Consider the following 25,341-nt stretch of genomic DNA (forward strand, 5'->3'; position numbering starts at 1 on the left):
GTGATGAGAAATTTTCCAGTTACTTTTGGATTTATTAATTCCATTTTAAGTTGCATCTTATGATTCTGAAAATGTTATTCCCAATGCGTGTTGCCCAGCATTAGTAATACCTCATATTTGAAAAGTAATTTATGTTCCAAATGCTTTCCATTTTCTCATTTAATTCTCGCAATGTTGGGAAAGAGGTATTTTAATTCCCATTTTACAAATAGTGAAAACTGAAATGCAAAGATTTTAAGTGCACTGCATAAAGAAGCTAATTAGAAGCTGAGCCAGGATTGAAACTGAAGTCATCTTACTCCATGGCCAACATTCTCTTCAGTACACGGATGCAAGCTGGCTTGAGACTGTGCGATTGTGGAACAAAAAGTTGAGAAAAAAGCGAAATTTCCAAAAAGAGTTCTAAATAATTCCGGAAGAGGGGGCCAGTCCTGTGGCAGAGTGGTTAAGCTTGGTGTGCTTCATTTCAGCAGCCCAGGTTCACAGGTTCAGATCTGGGCATGGACCTACACCACCCCTCAGCCATGCTGTGGCAGCGACCAACATACTAAATAGAGGAAGATTGGCACAGATGTCAGCTCAGCGACAATCTTCCTCAGGCAAAAAGAAGGTTGGCACAGATGTTAGCTCAGGGCTAATCTTCCTCAAGCAAAAAAGTAGTACTAATAATAATCATTCCAGAAGAGCATCACCCTCTTTCTAGTCCCCATCTACCAGAGTAACCATTGCATTTGCTGTATACCTCTAAGTGCTAATAGAAACATACACAAATTTATATGATTTTAAAATTTTTTAGTGGTTTAAAATACCATCATACTATAAATATTATTTGCAATTAGATTTTCTTCTCTTTACATTGTTCCAGATAAATCATATGAATCTAACAAGCTACTTTTCAAGATATGGAAGAATTTACATACGAACATGTTTAAAATGAGGACAGAAATTCAATTCAAGAAACATTTATGGAGCACTTACTATATGTCAGGTACTGTCCTGTGCGTTCTGGGGATACAGCAATGAACATATAGACAAAAATGACTGCCCTCACGCTTCCACAGCTTGCCACTGCATAGCCACTTCACTTTTTATCATTAACAGTTTTAGCATATGTTTGTCAATACAACATATAATTTATTATTTTAACAGTGGCATAAGTTCTATAGTATGGGTACATGAGAATTTATTTAGCCATTAATTTGTTTGACATTCAGTTTATGCTTTTTTTTGATTTTTACAATCAGTGCTGCAGTAAACACTCATATTACATGTATTCAATGTAATGAGCCTTTATCTCTTCTGAAGGATAGGTTTTTAAATGTAGGATTGCTGATTCAACATATATATGTATACATGGTTAAACTTTTAATAAATTCATCAGATTAATTTTAATAAAAAGCTGTAACAATTATATTTTTCTACCAGCTTATAATAGTTTTGATTTCCTCCCTCTTTACCCACAATGAGTTTTAAGTCTTTAAAAATTTGCCAAGGGGCCAGCCCAGTGGCGTAGCGGTTAAGTTCGTGTCCTCCGCTTCGGTGGCCCGGGGTTCACAGTTTCAGATCCTGGGCACAGACCTAACAGCGCTCTTCAAGCCACACTGTGGTGGCATCCCACATAAAGCAGAGGAAGGTTGGCACAGATATTACATCAGTGACAATCTTCCTCAACCAAAAGAAAAGAGGAAGATTGGCAACAGATGTTAGCTCAGGGCCAACCTTCCTCACAAACACACATAAAAATTTGCCAAGCTGATGGGCCAAAAATAGTTTGATGCTACTGATTTAATTTGCATTCCTCTGGCTCTTCTACTAGAGATGGTTGAGCATCCTATACATGTTTATTGACCATTTGCATTTCCACTCGATAATAATTGAATTAGAATCAGCCACTGGAAGGTGCATCATCACATTTGATCCTCACAACAACCCATTCAGAGAGGTAGTGTCTGCTTCCACTCACAAATTTTACAGATAAGAAAACCAGTTCCAAGAGGTTATGAACTTACCCAAGGTCACACAACTGGCAAAGTGGTAAAGTGGGGATTTTAAGAAGTCTGATTGTGGTGCTTCTGGGCTTAACCACTACACAAAGTGCCTTTGCTGCCAGGAACATTTTCAAGCCACTCCCTCCAGTCTTACTTGCTCCCTTTTAGAGAAGCTTGAACAAGTTGGTTAAATCAGCAAATATTTGAAGGGTCTCCTTGCAGAAGACTCTGCGGCAGACATTATCGGGTGATCTGAGGAAGCAAAGCTCCTGCCCCCAAAGTCTTACTGGGGAACCAAGATACATTATTGATAAGGAATATACATCAGTTTTTTTTTTTTTTAAGAAGGGATAAGATTTAATGTCAGTAACTGTGGTGTGGCCAGCAAATCTATCCAATGTCAGAGAAGCGGACAATCACACAAAATCCTGCAGCCCTACGGAGTTTAATACTATTCAAAGGGTAGTGTAGGGAATATTGCAAACAACTCTGAAATGAGAGCTAACGCTGATTTATTTTTGTAGAATAGTGTAGGAAACAAATCACTTTCGAGATGATGCTATTCCTAAAGAAAAGCAGTACTAACCTGGGTGGACAAAAACTAACCAAACAGACCCATCTCTACCCCTTTGTCCTCATTAACCCGCTTCTCCACTCCCCAGGTGTGCTCACCGGCTCTGGTACTATCCACCTATGTGGTGCTGAAGCAGGTGCTCACTCTGTTGTCTGAAGCCGTTCCCTGTAGAGCCCTGAGACCTTTGGCTCCCTTTGATTCAAAAATCACGAACTGTCAACCGACTTCTGCCATGAAGACTCTCTAGACACGCTTAATATGTAAATCTAAACTGTGCGGTGTCGCTCTGCGTGCCCTACCAATAATCTTTCGACCAATCCCTCCTCTTGGCCATTGTCACCAAGCTATGCCTTAGACACACACGCCGGTTGTCTTTTACAGGATTAATAGCTCATCCTTTAAGATCTTTGTAAATGTACGTGACTCATTACACCGAGTCATTCTTGAGACAAAGATATGCATAATGAAAATACACACCAAGAGAAGGCGTAGCTCTCCGCATATGTATTGGTTATTTTCTTTTACTTTTTGCGCACGCTCCTAATCAACTGTGGCTTGCTGTCCACATTAGATGGAATTGCGCCTTCCCTCGGCCATTTCCTCTAAGCTTTGGAAAGACTGATTTCCTGAAATTTAAGTCACTGGCTAACGGTTTCCTGCCCTCGCTTCCCGTCTCCCTTTCGCTTCTCAGCCTCCTCCCGCTTAACTGGGGCCAGATCCGTGAGCAATGGTGTCCACATCCCTTAGTTGACCAAGGTGATATCCAGATTCCGAGGTCTCGCTCCTTGGTGTAGTGTCGCTTAACCCCAGTGCCTACCTCCTCCCTCCCAATCCTCTCCTCCGCCCGCCCCGAGCCGCACAAGGAGGAGCCTAAATGTCCCCTTCCCCCACTGAAGGGGATTGCGGTGCGTAAACAGGATTAACTCTCTCGTCCCCAGCTGCGCTGATCTTCCAGCGGCCTGCGGGCCGGAGCGAGGCCACGGGTGCGCGGTGGGCGCAGCACGGAGAGCGGGGGATGGGGAAGCTGGGGGCCTCGGAGCTGTCTCTGGTGCGCGCTTGCTCGCTGTGTGGGGCGGGGGGCCACAGCCTCTGGAGCTGCTCCTCAAAAGCCCGAGCGGACGGCCGCGACGGCGCGGGCTCCTAGAGGCAGCCTCCCCTCCGCCACCTCCCTCTCCCTCCCGGCGCTTCCTCTCCGCCCACCGCGCTCCAGCCGCTCGGCCGCAGCCAGCGCTGTCCTCTGCCCCCCGAAGAAGCCGCGCCCGCCCCGCGCCCAGCCATGGGGGACCTGCCGGGCCTCGTGCGCCTCTCCATCGCGCTGCGCATCCAGCCCAATGACGGCCCGGTCTTCTTCAAGGTGGACGGGCAGCGCTTCGGCCAGAACCGCACCATCAAGCTGCTCACCGGCTCCTCCTACAAGGTGGAGGTGAAGATTAAGCCCCCCACGCTGCAGGTCGAGTGAGTGCGGGCGCGTGCCGCGGCTGACCAGCCCCGCTTAGGGTATGCGCGGAGGACCGAGGACCCCGGGACAGCCTGAGTCTCTCCCGGGCCCCTCTTGCCTCTCGCCGCGCCCAGCGGGCCCAGGGCGTTGGGAGAAGAGGCCAGGTCCCTGCTGCGCTTAGTCCCCTCTTCTACCTTAGACTTATGTTTCCTCTGTTCTCTCTTTCCTCCACCCATTGTGGTGAGGGATGTTTAAAACAGCGACGGGAAGCCAGGGGTGGGGGTGGGGTGTCTTTTCTTATAAATTTCTCATCCCTTCTGTCCAGCCTTCAGTGCGGACCCCCAAGCAGCCGGGGTGGGCCAGAAGGGAGAAGCTTGCCGCGGGGTTCACCTACCGCAATCCCGGTGCTGCTCTCCCGGGTCCTGGCGTCCAGCCCCGTTCTGCCTGCAAGGCTGAAGGAGGGAAAAAGGCTGAGGAACGAGGTGTAAAGGCGGGGGGGCGGGGGGGGGGGTGCCGTTATTAGGGCTCCCTGAGGGATGCTCCGCACTCCTCCATCTGCCCTTACGTGGCCGGGACCCCGGGGCAGGAGGAGCAGCCACAAGTCAGAGGGCAGCCTCTGCCTAGGCCTAGTTTCACGGTTTCTTTGCCTGGCGTTTTTCTCTTTCCCTGAGTTGTCCGTTCAGCCTGTGGTGGTGCCTGGGATTAGCAGCATCCTTACAACAAAAGGATATTTTCTGATTTATTCGTGGCAGGGATTATCTCTTCCCTGCTACCACAGACTGATGCACCCAGTAGACCTCTGGCTGGAAAGTCAGTATGGGAGAGTGCACTAGCCCATGGGGAAGGATCCAGGAGTGGAGTCCTTTACCTCTCAGCTTCAGCCTAAGCATGGGGTGAAGTCTAGCGTGGAAAGAGAAAATAAACCAGGATATATTGTATCTACCATATGCTGAGCCTGGGAGTGGGGGTGGGGCAGACTTTGAATCCATCAGACATCTTTTACAGCTCAAGTGTCCATCCGTAGTCGTTCATTCAATAAACTTGTATGGGCTTTCTAGGTGCAGGCCTGAATTCAAGGACCTAGAACCCAACCTGGGTTGTTTCTGATGCTTCCAGTCCATCTATTTGTCAGCATCCCCCACAGCTCCATGCCCCCATTACCCTCACATTTCCCAGTGTTCTGTGCATCTCTATATGATCCAGACTTTTCCTTTCCCTTCTTTCCTGGCAACCTCTTTTCCCAAGTTATCTGCTCTATATGCCATTTTCTTCAGGGTAGTTCCTCTATTTTTCAAGCTAAACTAAAAACAAATTGTGTTAATGTTAAAACTATTTTTTTCTAGTTACACTTTACTTTTTCAAGTGTTTTTCTGTGCACTAACCCAACGGTTCTCAAATTTGTGTGTACATCAGAATCACCTGGAGGGCTTATTAAAACACAGTTGACTGAGCCCTACCCTAGAGTTTCTAGTTTACTTGGACTAGAGTAGGACTTAAGTATTTACTTTCTAATAGGTTGGTAGGTGAAACTGATGCTGCTTGTCCAGGGACTACACTTTGAGAACCATTACCCTAACACAAGGGAATAATGCTAGTGAGAATTTCTCATGGTGTGGCTGGCTTGAGGAAGAGTATCCCATATCATGGGACCCCTGATTGCTGGAACAGAAAAAATCATTAGAGAACTAGTTCAGTGGCTCTCAATCCTACCTGCACATTAGAATCACCTAGGGAACTTTAAAATAAATGTACCAGTGCCCAAACCACACTCCAGACCAACTGAGTCCTAATCTCTGGGGTTTAGGATGGGGCTGGGTATAGGTAGGTTTTTGATAGCCCCACAGATGGAAACTAAAGAGGAGGACTGCTCAAAGAGTCTGACTTGGTCTTGTACAAGTATTCTGGATGGGAATACTGAGGTCAGTTCGGAGAGATTATGTAGTCGGTCTAGGGTCCACATTGCTGGTTAGCTGGAGAACTCAAGCCTCCCAAACTTTCTGAACTTTCTAGCATATTACAGTGTCTCCTTTAGCCACACCCTGTAGGGTTCCTGCCTAGGGTTGTAGTCCAGTCCAGGACAGGGTGCCTAAGCTAATTCCTACCATATATAATCAACTCAAGTCCATTGCAGGAACATTTCCATTGGTGGTGTGGTTGTCCCACTGGAGCTGAAGTCTAAAGAGCCTGATGGGGACAGAGTTGTTTATACGGGCATGTATGACACAGAAGGTGTGGCCCCAACCAAGAGTGGAGAACGGCAACCCATTCAGATCACCATGCCGGTAAGGCTTGTTTAGGAATGTTGGGGTGTGGTGCCAGGGCAAATGGAAAAGAAAACAATCAACATCTCCAATTAAGAAAATATATAAAATGACATACTATGAACTTATGAAATATTACTTCAATCCATGGTTTTGTATTAAAATCTGTTTGTCCGTAATGTCCCAATATAAGTAACTAAATAATCTGTGCTTCTCCAATGGTCAGTTTCATAGTAATTTATTATATGGCAAAAGTTTTATGTCTCTCAGTACACTTTCTAATATATTCCGTTGATCTGTCTATTCTCGTGCCAGTACTGCGTTGTTTTAAATAGATTTCTTTTATAATATATGTTCATGTATTTTGTAACTGGCCACCTTACAGAACTTGCTTACTAAAATTTTTCATTTAATGATCCTGGGTTTTTCAGATAGACAATCATAATCTACATATATAACTGTGTCAATTTCTGATTTTCTTTTTCTGGCCTTATCGCATTGGCTAATGTTTCTTGAATAATGTTGCCTGCTAATGGTGGCAAGCGGTACCCTTGTCTCCAGGGTTTCACTGTTAGCTACAATGTTAGTTTCAAATATTCATCATGTTAAAGCAACCTTTTTCTAGTTCACTAAGAGATTTTTTTTTTAATTGGGAGATGTGTTGAATTTCATCTAATTCCTTTTCCTATCTATGAAGACAACTTATCTTCTTTGTTATGTTAATGGAATAATTATATAATACACTTTCAAATACTAAACTTCCCTTTATTTCCTAAAATAAACCCTACTTAACATCATGTATTATTTTTAATATATTGTTAAATACAATTTGCTAATATTTTACTTAGGGTTTTTAGATTTTTGTTTATTCATCTTTTTTTTTTAAGATTTTATTTTTCCTTTTTCTCCCCAAAGCCTCCTGGTACATAGTTGTGTATTTTTAGTTGTGGGTCCTTCTAGTTGTGGCATATGGGACGCTGCCAGCATGGCTTGATGAGTGGTGCCATGTCCGTGCCCAGGATTCAAACCAGGGAAACCCTGGGCCGCCAAAGTGGAGCACGCAAACTTAACCACTTGGCCAGGGGGCCAGCCCCAAGATTATATATATATATTTTTTTTTTTTTTTTTGAGGAAGATTAGCCCTAACTGCTGCTGCCAATCCTCCTCTTTTTGCTGAGGAAGACTGGCCCTGAGCTAACATCTGTGCCCATCTTCCTCTACTTTTTTTTTATATGTGGGATGCCTGCCACAGCATGGCTTGCCGAGCGGTGCCATGTCTGCACCTGGGATCTGAACCGACAAACCGTGGGCCGCCAAAGCAGAACGTGCGAACTTAACTGCTGTGCCACCAGGCTGGCCCCTCATCTTTTTATTTGCTTGATTTGCTAGCAAATATATAAAGGTTTCCTTTATATCAGGCACTGGGAAAAGAGTGGTGCACAAAATAGATATCCCTGGTTTCATGGAGCTTCAAATGTAGAGGACGAAAACATACTCTATACATGATATTTGATAATAAAGTAAAGAATTATTATTATACAAAGAGTAGTGAAAAAGTAGAGGTGCCCTTGGAGCATATCCCAAGGATCTTATCCTAGTCCAAGATTTGGGGGATGGCTTTCTTGAGAAAGAACTAAAGGATGAATAAGAGTTGACGGAAGAGGGACCACTTAAGGAAGAGGAGCTACAAAGGTAAAGAGCTGGGAGAGAGCATAACGTGTTCCATTGAACGAGAGAAGCCCAACATGGCTGGAGCAGAGAGTAAGGCAGAGACTGGCTCAAGATCAAGCTGGAGACATAAGTAGAGGTTAGACATTACAGGAACTTCTTTCCTCATTGGATTTATCCTAATGCCTATAGGAATTCATTGAAGGTTTTTAAATCAACTTTGGTATGCAATTTATATACAAATTGCATGTAAATACATAAATGCACCAATTTAAAGTAAACAGTTACATAGGTTTTGGAAATGGATAGTACTGTATAATCACCACCCCCAAAAAAGTATGGAACATTTCTGCCACCCAAAAAAATTCCCTCTTGCCCATTTGTATTTAATCCTCCCAGTCCTAGCCCTCTGTCTCAATAATTTAGTGTTAACTCTCTAGAATTTCATGTAAATAGAATCATACTGTTGTCTGACTTCTTTCACTTAGCACAATGATCTTGAGATTCATCCATGTTGTTGCACATATCAGCAGTTGCTCCCTTTGGTCACTGAGTAGTATTCCATCGTATGGATATACTACAGTTTATTTATCCCTTCACCAATAAATGGACATTTGTATTGTTTTCAGCTTTTGGTATTATGAATAAAGCTGCTGTGAACATTTAACTATGAATCCTAGTGTGCAAACTTGTTTTCATTTCTCTTGAGTAAACACCTAAGAGGAGATTTTATGAACCACAAGGTAAGTATATGTTTAACTATATGAGAAGTATCCAGGCTGTTGTACCATTCATATTTCTACCAGCAATATATGAGAATTCTAATTGCTTTACATACTTAATTATGTATTTTACACTTGGAAATGCAAAAGAACTAGAAGAGCCAAAACAATTTTGTTTCATGAACTATATAATAGTCTTTAAGTCAGGTAACATAAATCTTCCAGCTCTGTTTATCCAAAGTTATTTTGGCTATTCTCGACCCTTTGCATTTTAATATAGATTTTAGAATAAGCTTGTCAATTCTCTAGACATTTGAATAGTAATTGGGTTTGTATTCAATCTATAGGTCAAGTTAGAGAGATTTAACACTTTAACATTGATCCTTCTAATACATGAATATATCTCCCTAGTTAGGTCTTCTTTACTTTCTCTCTGTAGTATATTACGGTCTTCCCTGTGCAGATTTTATACATATTTTGTTAAATTTATCATCAATTATTTCACATTTTGAATGCTACTATAAATGGTGTTTTTATTGCTAGTATATAGAAATAAAATGGACTTTTCTATATTCATCTTGAATCTTGAGGCCTTGCTAATCTCACTTATTAGTCCTAATAGTTTTTTTATAGAATCTCTAAGATTTCCCATATATGCTATAATGTCGTGATCAAATAAGAAGCTTTTATTCTTCCTTTATAATCCATATTCCTTTTTTCCTGTCCTGATGTCAATGGTTAGGACCTCCAATTTGATGCTAAATAGAAATGATGAGAGTGGACATCTTGTCCCCCGATTTTAGAGAGAAAGCATTCAGTTTGTCAACACTGAGTATGATGTTAGCTGTAGGTTTTACGGGTAAATGCTTTTTATCAAATTAAGGAAGTTCCCTTCTATCCCTAGTTTACTAAGAGTTTTTGTCATGTATGTGTTGTCAAATGTTTTCAAATATTTTTTCTTTATTTTCTGAGATGATCGTATGATGACTTCTTCTTTATTCTGTTCTATGTTAGATTACATGGCTTTTTCAATGTTAAAACAACTTTGAGTTCCTGGGATAAATACCACTTTCTCATGATATATTCTCTGTATCTATATATAATACTGGATTGGATTGATTAATATTTTGTGGAGGATTTTATATCTATGTTCCTGAGGGATATTGGTCTATGGTTTTCTTTTCTTGTAATGTCTTTGTCTAGTTTTGGGATCAGAGTAATAAGGCTTGCTGCATAAAATGATTTGGAAAGTATTCACTCTTCTGTTTTCTGGAGGGTTTGCATGGCATTCATATTATTCTTCTTTAATGTTGGATAGAATTCACCAATAAAGGCATGCATTTTACTTTGTTTGAAGGTTTTTAGTTACAAATTCAATTTTCTTAATTGATATTAGGCTATTCAGGTTTTATTTCTTGAGTTAATTTTTGTAATTTGTCCTTGATGTCATTCATTTATTTCAATTAAATTGTCAAATTATTGGCACAAAGTTGTTGGTAATAATCCTCCACCATCCTTTAATGCCTTAGGATCTTTGATGATGTCCGTTCTGTCATTCTTGATATTCGTAATTTGCCTTTTTTTCTCCTGACCAGTCTAGCTAGTGATTTATTACTTTTATCAGCTTTTTCAAATACCCAGCTCTGTTTTCATAAGCTTCACTGTCCTATTTTTCTATTTCATTGATTATTGCTCCTATCTTTATTTCCTTCTTTGGGTTGCATTAAGATATTTTAATTGAGGTATTAAGTACACACACACAGTGTATATGCACACAGTAAAATGATCTCTTTATATATTGTACAGTTCTGGTTTTTAATAGCTTGACTATATGCACCTAAGTGTGGTTTTCTTTGTATCTTTTCAGCTTGGGGCTCATTGAACTTCTTTAATCTATAAATTAAAGTCTGCCATTTGCCATCTGCTATTGTGCTTATCTTCTCAATTTTTTTCTATATTGTATTTTTCAGTTCTAGAATTCTTATTTGTATTTTTTATAGTTCCCATCCCTCAAGATTCCCTGTCTGTTTGCTCACTGAGACCATGTTTCCCTTTACTTCTTTGAGCATATTTATAATTGCCAATTTGAAATATTTATCTGATAAATCCAACAGCTGGGCCCATTTTGAGTAAGTTACAATGGAGTGACTTTTTCCTGAATGTGGGTCATACTTTCCTGTTTTGATATATGTTTGGTAATATTGGATCAGAAACTAAAGATTGTAGATAATATATTATTGATTTTAGTTTCTGTTTTATTCTTCTGAGGATTATTATCTTTTTATATTCTAGCATGCAGTAACATTCCTAGACTCAAACTACAAACTCTCTTCCCAGCAGGGTGTAGCAGCTAATATCTCTGCTTAATTTTTTTTTAACTTCTAGCTGCTGCTTTTCTAGCCTGGTGCTCTTATGCCAGTGGAGTTTAGCAGTCAAGGAATGGGACAGTTCCTACTGAGATTTGGGGATCCATCCACCTTGAGGTTCCTCTAAATTTCCAGCTGCTCTGCCAGTCCTGAGCCCTTTGCTTTGACACTTCAAACCAGTAAGGCTTCAATTTCTCAAGTTTGGGAATGCACTCAATCAAAAAAAAAAAAAAAAAGACAGTGAATGTACAAATCTTATTCAGCATAATTTTCTCTTTCAAGGATTGACTCCTTCCTGCCTTGTCTGCTTTTTCAATAGATCCCCCAGGATGTCCCCCTCCTACCAGCTCATATGTGCAATTAGCCAGGAATAATGGGAGAGTTAGAGTCAGATTTTAGGTCTCATCTCTTCTGTAGCTCTCTTGCTTCCAGAATTCTCTCCCTAAATTTCCAGCTGCTCTGCCAGCTCTGAACACTGTCTTCTGCCACTTCTAGCAAATAAAGCTGCCATTTTCTTCTGCCATACCTTCAGGGCATTGGGGAATACCCTCAGGCAGAACAGCCACCAAGACAATTCTCAGCTGTTAGAGTTGAGATCTTCCCATGGTAACTCTCCTCTGGTTTCTGTCTTGCTTTTAGTCACTTTTTAAAGCCTTCAAATAGTTCTTGTTTATATTTTGTCAGATTTTATAATTATCTGTGTAAAGATCACCCAACAACTCCTTTCCACCATTACTCCCTTTTCTAAACCTTTCATTGGAGGAGTTCTGGTTCTTGGTGATGTGACAAGATTTGCATGTTGTTAAAATCAGTCTAGCAGCGATGTGTGGATTAGAAGGGGAGAAAGGTGAAGAACAGTTAGGAGACCTTTGCAGTCTAAGTTTTGGTGTCAGGGTTAATAGCTTTATAAAATGAATTGGGAACATTTTTATAGTTTGTGCACTGAAACAAGTTACATAGCATAGGTCTTAGCTGTTACTTGTAAGTCTGACAGAATTTCCCCATAAAAGTTAAGATCCAAAATGGGGATATTTGGAGGGAATATCTTTAACTTTCAATTTAATCCATAACTTTTGCCTTTTGGGAGCTTTAAGGGTTTTATTGGTCCATTTGTGTTGTTTTTCTGAGGAAACCATCTGTTTCTACAGAAGTACATTATAAAATGTATTTTTAGGGGCTGGCCTGGTGGTATAGCAGTTAAGTTCACACGCTTTGCTTTGGTGGCCCGGGGTTTGCTGGTTCGGATCCTGGGTGCAGACCTACGTGTTACTTATCAAACCATGCTGTGGCAGGCGCCCCGCATATAAAATAGAGGAAGATGGGCACGGATGTTAGCTCAGGGCCAATCTTCCTCAGCAAAAAGAGGAGGGTTGATGGCAGATGGTGGTTCAGGGCTAATCTTCCTCAAAAAAAAAATGTATTTTTATATTTCTAAGAAAATATTTGCAAACCACGTATCCAATAAAGGGCTCTCAGATCATAATAAATCTCTTTTATCATATCAAAGAAGTATCCTCTTACTCTAGTGTATCAAGAATTGCATATGTAATTAGAGGTGAAGGGAAATATTAACTTGAAGGAGAACTGCAGATACTGAAGTTACCAGAATTTTAATGAGAGCCCAGAAGGTCAGTGAGCTCACTTTAAGTTTTTCATTCTTTCACTGAACTTGTACTGAGCACTGGGTCAAGTGCCGAGGAGGCCACCATAAATAAGACTGTGCCCTCTCTTCCAAGTGCTCACAGAGCAGGAGAGGAGACCTCCCCACCTTCTCTCTGGAGCCGGTATGGGCTGGGGGCACCAGAAATGTCACTTCCTCTGTCTCCTTCCTGAGGCTGCTCCCTCCTGGGTCTCTGGTCTTAGAAGGATGGATTTGTACTTCTTTTGCTATAGGTATAAACAGAACACTAGAGAGGAAGATTAACTGAAACCCTTTAGAAAGGACTTGATTAAAAACTTCTTAATTGGATCCATAAAGAGAGAATTTCTATGTTATTTTGGATGGCTGAAGTACAGATTTTTTTTTCTTAATGTGAGACTGATTCTGATTTAGTCATGAAAAGAAAGATTTTATTACTTGCCACAAGCCTGGATTGCTGTCCAGGCATCTGCTAAAAGTTTGGAAAGTCTTTAAGTTACTTCATGCTTTAGGGGTATGCCACAGGGAGAAAGATCTGCAGTCTCTGCTCTGGAACTCATGAATCCTGGGTCCCAGTAATAAAGCCCAGATTCTCTCATATAATTTCCACGTTTAGAAGAAGCAGGAGGTTGATAGTCGGTTGTCCCAACAATGGTCTCACAGCTGTTGGGTTGAGCATTGGCCATGCATTTGTTTCTTATCTGTATTAGGCTGATTCTAAGGACAACAATTGAAATTAGAGAATGTTTCCTGATCAAGTCAGCAGCTCTCAGTTTAAATGTTCATTCTAGTGGTGAAGACTTCAGGTAGCCTTTGTGACCCTTCTGTGACATTTTAGAGTCATCAATATTTCAAACTTAAGTATTAAAAATTATAGAAAAACCACACTCTCACAGATATCACTGAAACCTTGACATATTCAGGTAAATAAAATCAATTAAGTAGCAAGTTCTTGGATTATTAAATTTATATATTCATCAGGGTAAATGTCAGTGGTGTAGGTACCTGAGGAAAAGTCAGGAACGTCATAATTAGAACTGGAAGTTAGGAAAGTATCAGAGTGCTGTCAACTTCTGTAATTAACTGTGATCCCAGACAAGCCCTAATTCAGTGGGCCAGTGTTTTTCAATGCAGAATAGATGGGTTCCACTATCTGATCTCCGTGGCCACTCTCAGCTATAACATGGTGTGAAGATTACAAATTTACCCTTACAGATGTGATACTGGTACTTGCTGAAGAAAGTCAGATTCTCAAATACTGTCATTTACCATCACACCAAATAGTACTGAAGGCCAACAAGTCCCTGTAGAATTCCTTTCTGGTTGGGCACAGACACAGAGAGGAGGACTGGGAATGGATCCTAGCATCTCAAAGGATTTGTGCGATTAAAAAAAAAGGTGAAATAACATAACAAGGTTCAGAAATCAGAGCAAATTTTTAAAGCAGCAATAATCCCTACGTTTTGACTCAGATCGTTTTCAGATTACCTTCCACATATTTACATTTTAGAGTGGCAATTATTTTCAATATATAATTGTCCAACTTTCTACATATTCATTGTTAGAATTTTAATGGCAACATAAGACTCTATCAAGATATATCATAGTGATTGGACTACTCCCCAGATATTAGATATGGCAATTGTCACCATCATGAAAAGTGCTATAATGAATAATGTTGTGCATATGTCTACCTCAATTGGAGCAAAATTATTTGATCAAAAGAAATGAATCATTATGGCTGTTCTTACGTATAACCATTTTGGGTTTTTTAAAGTGTTGTACATAAAATGTTACGGTGTTACTAGCAATAAAAAAGTCTGCTGGCTTTGTTATAATTATGACATCATTGGGAATTTCTTGAAAAAATAATAAATTTTCTGTCTTACTTTTTACTATCACTTACAAGAATGAACATTTCCACAAGTTAATTTTATTTCTTCCTGTGTAAATTATTCTTACATGTTTCGTCAATATTTCTATTGAAGATTGTCATTTAAAAAAAAATCACAGGCTCCGAATAAAGATTAAAAAATCTGTCATATTTCTCTCACTATTGCTTTCTTTTCTTTTTTTTTTTTTTGTTTTTTTGAGGAAGATTAGCCTTGAGCTAACATCTGCTGCCAATCCTCCTCTTTTTGCTGAGGAAGACTGGCCTTGAGCTAACATCTGTGCCCATCCTCCTCTACTTTATATGTGGGACGCCTACCACAGCATGGCATGCCAAGCAGTGCCATGTGTGCACCCAGGATCCGAACCGGCGAACCCCGGGTCGCCGAAGCAGAACATGTGCATTTAACCGCTGAGCCATCGGGCTGGCCTCTATTGCTTTATTTTCATTTTCAATTGTGAAAAACATAATTACATCTAAATTTCTCATTTTCCATTATGTCCTTCCATTTAAAATTGAGAATGTTATTTTTCCATTGAGTTGACAGTCTATTTAGATTTTTCCATAATTTTAGATTTTATATTACTTAATTTTCCCCTCATTCAAACTTGATTTATATGTTTCTACTGTACATCATTTTACAAAGAATTTAAGATGGTGTTTAGCATTTTATGAGCCCCGGTGGTAAAGCCTAGATTGTCGCATATAATTTCCATGTCTAGAAGAAGCAGGAGGTTGATGGTTGGCTGTTCCAACAATGATCTCACAGCTTTGGGGTTGAGCATTGGCCATGCATTTGTTTCTTATCTGCACTAGGCTGATTCTAAGGAAAACAATTGAAATTAGGGAAGTTTCCCTGATCAAGTCCGCAGCTCTGATGTTAAGATCACATTTCATTCTAATAATGAAAGCCCTATCTAGCCTGTAACACTATTTTATGACTTTTGTCACCAAGGTTGAAGCTTAAGTCTTGTAAATTAGAGACACAACCACACTCACAGATAACAAGGAAGCCATGAGGCATCCCAGTAAATCCAGTTAATCAAGTAAGTGAACCCAGCAAGGGAGGCTGAATGAAGGGGGTACCAGAGCAACTTGTGATGAGTCTAAAGTTACTTCAAAGTCGTTTTTTGGATTTTTTTGTCATTGGATAAATGATGCCAGGATAATTGGCTATTTGGGGGGAACATCGCTGTTGTTCTTTCCCGATACCAAACACCAAAAAATATTTCAGATGGATCAAGGGGTTGTCTGTAAAAGTCAACTTTTTAAAAATTCAAAATGAGAACCATTAATCTAAACCTAAAAGAAATGGAAGAAATCCAAAGGTGAAAATTGAAAACTTTGATTACATACAATGTAAAATTTCTGTCAAACATCATAAACAAAGTTAACTTAAATGTTTATTAAAAGGCAATTTAAATTAAAAGGCAAATGGCAATTGATGAAAAAATCGTTTGTAACACGGATGGCCTTCTAAGCTGTGTGGCCTTGATTTGCCACTGCCCGTGCAGACGTTACTGCTGCCTTTAATAACTTTCCGCAGCCCTGTACTGCTCACTGAAATTGAAGGCAGGACTTAGTCAAATGCCATATGCCTTCGATTAATAGCAGGGATCTCTTTATTCAAATAATTCCAGAGGCTCTGGTACCTGGGAGTAAATAAAGTGATACTCAGATCTAAAAGCTCTCAACCCCCACTTAAAAGAGCAATGTTGACTTGTATTTTAATGTGACTAACTCAGTTTCTCAAAGGAGAGAGTCCAGGTGGAGATTCTGTCTGCACAGTTCATCAGAACATTCCCCTTTTGTTGGCGCTCTACAGTGGCAGGCTGCTGGGAGTTTGGAGGCATATGACAGGGAGGTAGATGAGCTTCTTACAAGGCTGCATGTGTGGAGGGCAGTAACCTTATGCAAGCACTCCCAGGTATAAAAGTTGTTCCTCAGGTCAGCTCTGTCTAGACATTTGGCAAGATCTGCAGCTTAATATATAAAGAATTTGTAGAAACCAGTAAGAAAAAGATAACCAGAGGGCAAGGAAAATGGAAAACTAAACAAAAAACATAAATAGGCAATTCACAAAAGAAGAAATACAAATGACTAATATATTTTAAAAGTGGCTTAATTTCACTATTGGTAAAAAACACAAATAATGCAATGCTAATTTTCACCTACAAAACTGGTAAAATATTAAAAAATAATACCAACTATTCAGTGCTAGTATATTTCTTTATGAAATATGGTGATTTTTATAAATTGATACTGTATCCTGCAAGCTTGCTCAATTCACTTATTAATTCTAGCAGCTTTTTATTAGATTGCTTAGTATTTTCTGCAAACACAGTTGTTCATCTGTGAACAGAAAATTTTCTTTCTCTTTCTTCTTTTTCTTTCTTTCTTTTCTTTTTGTTTTTTGGTGAGGAAGATTGGCCCTGAGCTAACATCTGTTGCCAATCTTCCTCTTTTTGCCTGAGGAAAATTGTCCATGAGCTAACATCTGTGCCAATCTTCCTCTATTTTTTGTATGTGGGATGCTGCCACAGCATGGCTTGATGAGCGGTGCATAAGTCTGTGCCTGGGATTCCAAACCTGTGAACCCCAGGCTATCAAAGCACAGCACACTGAACTTAACCACTACACCACGGGGCCAGCCCCAGTTTCCCTTTTTTTTTTCTCTTGCCTTAAGGTACTCACTAGGATCTCCAACACAATGCTGAATAGGAATAGTAAGCGCTAATATCCTGACCTTATTTCTGACCTTATAGAGAATGGATTCAGTCTCTTACCATGAAGGATGATGTTAACTATAGGTTTTTTATCCATGGCCCTTAATCAGATTGAAGAACTTTCCTTCTATTCCTAGTTTGCTGAGAATTTTTATCATGAATGGGTGTTGAATTGCCAAATGCTTTTTCTGCATCTATTGATATGATTTTTCTTCTTTATTTTGTTAATATGGCAAATTACATGGATTTTCAAATATCGACCCATCCTTGAGTTCCAAGAATAAACCTCTCTTTGCCCTAATGTAATATTCTTCTTATTTATTGCTGGATTTGATTTATTAATATTTCAAGCAAATAAAACTTATAAGCAAATTTTATGCATAAGTCCATGAGGAATTTTTGTCTGTAATTTTCCTTTACTTGTAGTATATTTGTCAAGTTTTTGTATTAAGGTAATGTTGGCTTCATAAAATGAATTGAGAAGCGTTGCTTCCTCTGTTGTCTGAAAGAATTTATGTAGAATCTGTATCTTTCCCTTACACGACTGAATTTATCAGTGAAGCTCCTTGGGCTTGAAATTTTCTTTCTAGGAAGATTTCTAACTACAAATTCAATTTTTTTTCGTAGATAGAGGTCTACTGATAGTTTGTATTTTTCAAGAAATTTGTCCATTTCATTAAATGTGTTGGAATGAGGTTGTTCCTAATTTAAGGTATATAGAATCTATAGTGATAGCATCTCTTTCATTCCTGATATTGGTAATTTGTTTTCTTTTTCTTGCTCAGTTTTGCTGGGGGTTATCAATTTTAAAGACATTTTCAAAAAACCAGATTTTTGCTTCCTCAATTTTTCTTTGCAGTTTTTCCTTTTCTATTTCGTTGATTTCCGCTCTTTATTGCCTTTCCCCTTCTTACCACTAGACTGGCCAAAATTAAAAGGACTGGCAATGCCAGCTGTTGCAGAGGATATAGAGCAGCTGAAACTCTCAATATTGCTGGTAGGGATGTCAAAGGGCACGATCACTTAGGAAAAGTTTGACAATTTCATGTAATTAAAAAGGTAAACATACTTTATAACACCCAGAACTTTCAGTCCTATCTATTCAACTAAGAGAAATGGAAAACATGCATTTACTAATAAAACTTTAAGCGGCACAGGAATAGAAAGGCTTGGAATCCAGTAGGAGTTGATAGATGACCTTACACTAAAAGTCACACATGCTTATTTATACTACATTTGTTTACTAATGGAGTAACATCATGTTTCTATTAACATAATGCGCTTGGTCTGTGCTCCCAAGTCAGTGAATTTCTGAGTGACCATATTCCTGGTGAGTCTCACATGTCTCCAGTGGAGGAGAGCGGCACGGTGAAGGGAGAGAAGCAGTAGGGCTTATAGGCCAACTGGTTTAAGACCACAGAACTTGCTTGAAACAACCTCTTCGGATTCCTTATTTGTTACTGAGGACAACAAATGAGTCTTCTCCCCTTGGAATCTGATGGATTCTCTTCCACATTTGTTGTGAAATGAAAATGTACCAAAGCTTGCAGCTTGTAAGGACACTATGGCAAATAAAACGTCCAGGTATATAGTCGAGTGTCAGTTTCAGAATACACCAGCCTGGGTGGCCTAAATGGCAAACATTTATTTCTCACAGTTCTGGAGGCTGGAAGTCCAAGGTCAAGGCACCGGCAGGTCTGGTATCTGGTGAGAGCACTCTTCCCAGGTCACAGACAGCTGCTTCCTTGCTGTGTCCTCCCATGAAGGAGAGCAGAGAGAGGGCATCCCTCTCATGTCTGTTTTAGTAAGGGCACTAATCCCCTTCATGAGGACTCCATCGTCCCGACCTAATGACTTCTGAACGGCCCCACCTCCAAATACCATCACATTGAGGATTTAGGCTTCAACATCTGGATTTTGGGGGCATACAAACATTCAGTCCGTAGCAGTGTCCTAAAGCATTCTACACGTGACAATCCATAAATGTTCTCACTCAGGGAGAAAAAAGAAAAACTGTTCATTAACTCTTAGCTCATTGGCTTATATAAACAGTTTGGTACCGTGATAATAGGTCCTAGATAGGAATTAGGACACCCGGGCTCAAGACCTGCTCCTATCATTGGCTGGCTCCATAGTCTAGCCTAGGGCCAAGTCACTTACCTCTCTGAATCTTAGTTGTTTCATCTGTAAAATGAAGATGTTAAACCCAGTCACAAGATCAATGTGGAATGACATATGTCAAAGTATTGTGTAGAATAAAGAGTGCTATACAAATGCACAGAATTATACCTGTGTATGAATTGCATCACCCAGGGAGCCTGCCTGGGTAGATTTTCCTTGGAAGGCACAGATGGGGCTGGGAGGGAGTGGAGAGCCTCTGTAGTTGCTTCTGTTCTTCAAAAAGAGCGTCAGCTTTTGAGACCCCATCTGTTCTTAGCCAGAGAAGAAATTCTAAGCTAGGTGGTGAGATGCCCAGGAAATAGAACTCCACAAGAAAGAATAGGAAGGCCGATGAGAAGTTAGAACAACTAAGGCATGGGAGAGGGAAAATATATGCATAGTTAGCAGCAGTAAAGTTGACTACAGCGTGACCTTGGGTCCAACATTGATAAAAGAGAAACAAAACAGAAATAGGAGCACCTAAATATCCCCTGCCTTTAGCTATGACTGTTGCTGTCAGCAGATTTCTATTTTGGTCTCCTGTGTTACTGCGAACTCTTAGATTGAGACTTTCTTAGTTTTAAGGCTATTCAGACACGAGTGTGTTAGTGCCTTAAGTTTTTTCTTGTCTGTCGTCATAGTCATCTTAGTTGTGTTTTTTTTAACAACCAACTTTTATTTATATCTATTTCAAAAAATGTCTTGGCATTGTTTCTACTACTTACCTACCATGTTTTCATGCTACTTCCCTCGAAAGATTAGCTGGTGTTTGTAAAATATTTTTATAACTTAGTTTAATTCAATTTCACTTAAAATGTGCAATGCCCTGTGTTGGTCAAAAATAAAAGTAAGTAATACTAAACACCCTTTAAAAGTCTTGGTGATTTATAAGATGAGGTTTCAATTTTTTCTTACCATCACTACCTTATTGTAAAGAAATTTATAATATTTTCATTAGCATATATGTATCCTTAATAGAATTTATAAAATTGCTAGAGTTTGAGGGATATAGATCTTAATTTTTGAGGGGTGATAAATCCTTTTCACCATTTAAAGTATACTTTCTGATTATAAAAGTAACATTTTCAGAAAATCTAAGCAGATTGTTAGAACACTGTGATGTTCTTAAGATAAATTATCAGTAGAATTTCTGGACCTATGTATATTCTCACTTTTAACTTGATTCCAAAAGGCTGTCTAATTCAGTTCCCACTGGCACTCTTTAGAACACCTGTTTCCTTGTAACTCACTAAAAATGAGTATTTCTATTTTTTAATCAACTTTGAGTTATAGTTTACATAAAATCTACTAAGACTGCATAAAATCTTAGTAGAAAAGATTGAAAAACACTCCTTGTTTACTTGGAAGCTCCATTGTTAATATTTTTTCACTGTCTTTTTTCTATACATCATTTTACATATTTGAGCTCATACTATACATAAACTATCTTAATCCATCTTTTTCCTGTTAACATTGTTCTAATCATTTTCTGTCAACATTAAAAACCCTAAATTCCTATTTGATGGTTATATAAATCCATCATACACATTGCTACTATTTTCATATTTTCCTGAAATTGGATGCTTTGATTGGTTCTGGTAGTTGGAAATTTTTGCTAAGTTAATAGGTATCTAAGAATAATGTCTCTGTAAAAGTTCGTATTTCTTTAATTATTAATAATATTACATTTGAATATTTTTCAGATGTTAACCATTTTTTCTTTTTAATTAACTGTGTTCCAGTTTTATCCAAATGTTTTTAGTAGTTCTTACTAAATAATTCATATAATCTTTTATATTAAGGATATTAACTATTTGATAATACTTGCAAATACAGTTTGGCTTAACATTTTTTTCTGATTATAAAAGTAAAATTCAGTCCTTAAATTTTGAAAATAGAAATAAGTACATGGAAGAGAAAACTTATTCCATCAGCATTTCCAGCATTAACATGATAATTTTAATTGAATTAGTACTAGACAGTCTTGTTGGTACTCTGCTCAGTTCATGTAACAATACATAATAACAGAAAAAATTTATTAAATATTTACATTTAGAATTGCTCTATAGTAGTCCATTATATAGATATGCCATAATTAATTAATGTCTTAAGGACATTAAGTGTTCAGCTTTTCACTACTCTAAACACTGTGATGTTTTAAAATTATAAATGGAATTGCTGGACCTACATATTTTCTCACTTTTAGTTTGATGCAAATTACCCTTCTAAAAGGCAGTATCATTTAGTTGCCATTGACACGGTTTAGAACACCTGCTTCCTTGTATCTCACTAAAAATCAGTATTTCTATTTTTTAATCAACTTTGAGTTATAGTTTACACATACTGAATGTACCCATTTTAAGCATACTGATCAATGAGTTTTGACATATGCATGTACTCATGTAATCATCACCGCAATCAAGATGTAAAAGGTTTCCATCACCCCAAAAAGTTCCCTCTTGCACATGTTATTCAGTCATCAATCCCTTCCTCCCACCCTAGGCGCTAGGGAACCACAGATGCTTCCTGTCAGCACAGACTATATTCTATCACTATAGATGTTATATACATGTGAGTTTGATATAAATGGACTCACACAGTGTATGTATTCTTTGGGGTCTGCATTCTTTTGCTCAGCACTCCTTTGAGATCTATCCTTGTTGCTGCCTGAATCATGTTCCTTTTTACTGTAAAATGCCATTTTATAGATATGCCAAGACTTGTCTATCACCAGGTAAATGATGAAACATTTGGGTTGATTGCAGTCTGGGGCTATTGTGAGTACAGCTGCCATGTACTTGTCCAGATCTTTAAGCCATGACTCTCTAAAAAAGAGATACTTCATTTTCTGATGGGAAATTAGTGGACTCTAGGTATATCACCCACTGTTTCAAGTCAAGCAAATTTCCCAAAGGAAAGTCAAACTTTGTTTTGGGATCAAATTAGCAGGGTGAGGCAATGGTGCAGGATATAATTTTGAGAGCATCTTGGAACGCTATCTGGGAAGCACCTGATCGCCCTCCTCCTGTAGCAGCCACAAGCATAAGGTTCCTATTGCTCACTGCCCTCCCCCCACAAGTCTTCTGGCTCCTGACAAGTCTAAGAACTCTGCCAAGTCAGTCCCTGTCCCCTCCCATGACAGGGGAGGGTCAGAGGAGAAAATAACGACAGGCATCATACTGTTTAATGCCAGATCCCCTAAATAGCTCCAGGAGGCAGTAACAGGGTCAGGCTACCCCACAGGCCACTTGAGCCCCTGCCCAGTGGCCTCTAGGGTATTCTGTGCCCTCTTCTCAGCTGCATGAGAATTTCATGCTTACGGCTCAGGAGAATTCTGTGCAGTGATTTGCAGGGCCTACCTTCTGGGAGTAGAATGCAAACTTCTTGAGAGCAAGAATCATGCCTTAGACAAACTTTTAAATGTGCGAGGAGCACAGTAGATACTCCAATAGGGTTTTGGATGATGTATAATCGAAGCCTGAGTTGCTAGTATGGATTTCTGACTTAGAAACACTCAATAGTGTTTGAAAGTTAAAGTAAGGTCTTTAACAATCAGATGCTTCTGATAAAATATTTTTCCCCGGAATTCAAAATACTAAAGGAAGGGCAACTGTATCTTATGTTTAGTTATGTTGTACATATGTTGTTTTGTACAGCTGTCTTTTGAAATAGAAGCCAGAAGACAATCATTAAACACCATTTCCTCTCTTCTCTTCCCATTCCTCCTTCTGTGGCATGCTCTGAAATTCTGAGATTCTAAGAGTGTTTTCCAGAAATTAAATTTAGAAAACAGTTAAATTGGAGGACGTATTTTTATTAAAGGCTATGATAGCAAAGGCCACTAATACAATGGGAATAACATTTTATAGAAGAAAAGTGGTTTACAGACAGCTCTTCAAGACAGTATCTCTCGTAATAAAGGAAGATGATTCATTAAGGTAAAGGCCTAGGCTTTGCAGACCCAAAGAGACCGATTGCTCTGGATTATGTAAGACCTCCTTCACCAACGGTACCTCTCGTCTATTACTCATGGCAGAATGAGGTTTTCATGGGGCGTGTTTCTCTTCCCTCAGTTCACTGACATTGGGACCTTCGAGACGGTGTGGCAAGTCAAGTTCTACAATTACCACAAGCGAGACCACTGCCAGTGGGGAAGCCCCTTCTCCGTCATTGAGTACGAGTGCAAGCCCAACGAGACGCGCAGTCTCATGTGGGTGAACAAGGAGTCCTTCCTCTGAAATGGCTCTTTCTGATGTTGCTGGACAATCTCTTCAGAAATCTACTCTTAGATAACCCAGCACAAGCCTTCCCCAAGGCACACCACACCGTTGCTGTTTCCCATTGGGTGCCAATGACCTGCTAGCCCTGATTATTTGGAAAGTGTAATTCTCCTCTGATGCAATATCCCTGACATAAAAGATCGTGATGTACCACCCCCGAAAGACCCCTTTCTGTACTCTGTGTCCGTGTTCCTGCATCCAGGTGTTCTCAGTCATGCTATTGACTGCTTGTGAGTGGAGCTCAGTGGAATTGGCAGGCATGTCCCATACTTACTGGTTCCAGAGAATGACTGTGGTGTTTTGTTTCCAAGTTAAGTGATTCCTCCTTTTTGGTAAATTGTTAAATAAAAAATAACAATGTGTAGGTTCTTTCCTAAGTGTAATATGGTAACACGTAACTTGCAATGTTTTCCAGCTCCCAAAGCAGGCTTTGTGAAAATGTAATACAAACAGCAGTAAAAGGGGACTCGAATGTTGTGCCCCCATAATCAACTTCTTCAAGGAAGGATAAGAACAAACTAAAAGGACAAATATTTAGGAAGTATTTATAATGTATTAAAACTCTTTCAAGCAACTTAAGGTATTGTGGTGTGGCCTAGTGGAAATGGGAAAAAGCATTTTTGTGGCCCACTGTTAAACAAGGTGACAGGAGTTAGAGGGTAACCTCTTTGCAAGCTACCCTCACGTTCAAACGTGCATATTGATGGCATTCCTGCATTCCCCTTCACTTGAACTTTGTAAAACTGTGTATGGAACAGTAATCAACTTTTGATATTTCTTAATAAAGGTCTTGAAAATCATACCCTGAATTGCCTTCTTAATTTGAGCTATCCAGCCGATAGACCTCTGCTCCAAGCCAGCTTCACTCAGGTCTCCATCTACGTTGCAGGGTGAGGGAGATATATGTGGAGTGAGTTAGCACACTTACTCATAGATCAACTCTGACAGTTTAACGGGAGTGCTCCAGCCAGCTCTAACAGGTACTTAGCGGACAAGTAAAAAATGCTTGTTCCTGTCCTCTCTCCATTCTTCCTTCTGTGGTGACCACTCCCCTGTCCGCCAGCTATGTGGCTGAGCAGCTTGAGGACGTGGTGCTGTAAGTGCGTGTACACCTGAGTGGAGACCTCCTTGCCTGCTCCCAGGGTATGGCAAGGCACCTGGCACAAAGCCTGTACACCATGCAGTTTGAGGATGAACTCCCCAAGAAGGAAAGAAACTTCCTCTTGAAAAGTAACATACTGCTTTGCAACAATATTGTAATGTTCACTTGGGAAGCACAAGTTGGAAAAAATGAGTTGAGGATCTTTAAATCCTGTAAACTTTTCAGGTAAGAACATGCAAGGTTGATGGGAGGGTTGTAAAGAAGCCATTTATTGTAGAACTGAATTTGGAAGGCTGGCACCAAAATCTTTGCCCCTCTGAGTCGCTTACCTGCAATGAGGCTGCACTGCCAGCAGAGCACAGCAATGCCTTGCATTTAGCCTAATCAGGAGTGGCGTCAAAAGAGAGCGGTAGGTCTCAGTTTGCTTGTTTTTCCGAGCTAATAAGGTCTATGACAACTGTGGTTAAATATAAGCATTAACTCATTCCTAATTACTGTGTTTTTTAAAACTGGCACTCAATTATTT

General features: G+C 39.6%; 1 protein-coding gene across 2 annotated transcripts; it reads left to right on the forward strand.

The window, feature by feature from the left end:
* The first annotated feature begins 791 nt into the window (after positions 1–791).
* On the forward strand, positions 792–24,513 carry CNRIP1 (cannabinoid receptor interacting protein 1). Of its 2 annotated transcripts, none has more exons than XM_008516968.2 (3): positions 792–4,017; positions 6,132–6,282; positions 23,507–24,513. In XM_008516968.2, exons 1-3 carry the CDS (start codon positions 3,839–3,841, stop codon positions 23,669–23,671), a joined length of 495 nt encoding a protein of 164 aa, XP_008515190.1. In that variant the 5' UTR covers positions 792–3,838; the 3' UTR covers positions 23,672–24,513. The 2 variants fall into 2 exon arrangements, with proteins under 2 accessions (XP_008515190.1, XP_070429947.1); XM_070573846.1 differs by having other exon boundaries at positions 792–3,985.
* The last annotated feature ends 828 nt before the right edge of the window (positions 24,514–25,341 follow it).

Source organism: Equus przewalskii, chromosome 14, assembly GCF_037783145.1.
Source record: "Equus przewalskii isolate Varuska chromosome 14, EquPr2, whole genome shotgun sequence".
Classification (NCBI taxonomy): domain Eukaryota; kingdom Metazoa; phylum Chordata; class Mammalia; order Perissodactyla; family Equidae; genus Equus; species Equus przewalskii.

Bases quoted from the DNA above. Each gene is read 5' to 3' on its own strand.
- CNRIP1 (XM_008516968.2), top strand. From the start codon at position 3,839: ATGGGGGACCTGCCGGGCCTCGTGCGCCTCTCCATCGCGCTGCGCATC. The intron at 4,018-6,131 runs GTGAGTGCGGGC...AGTCCATTGCAG, and splicing joins CCCCCCACGCTGCAGGTCGA to GAACATTTCCATTGGTGGTG. The intron at 6,283-23,506 runs GTAAGGCTTGTT...CTCTTCCCTCAG, and splicing joins CCATTCAGATCACCATGCCG to TTCACTGACATTGGGACCTT.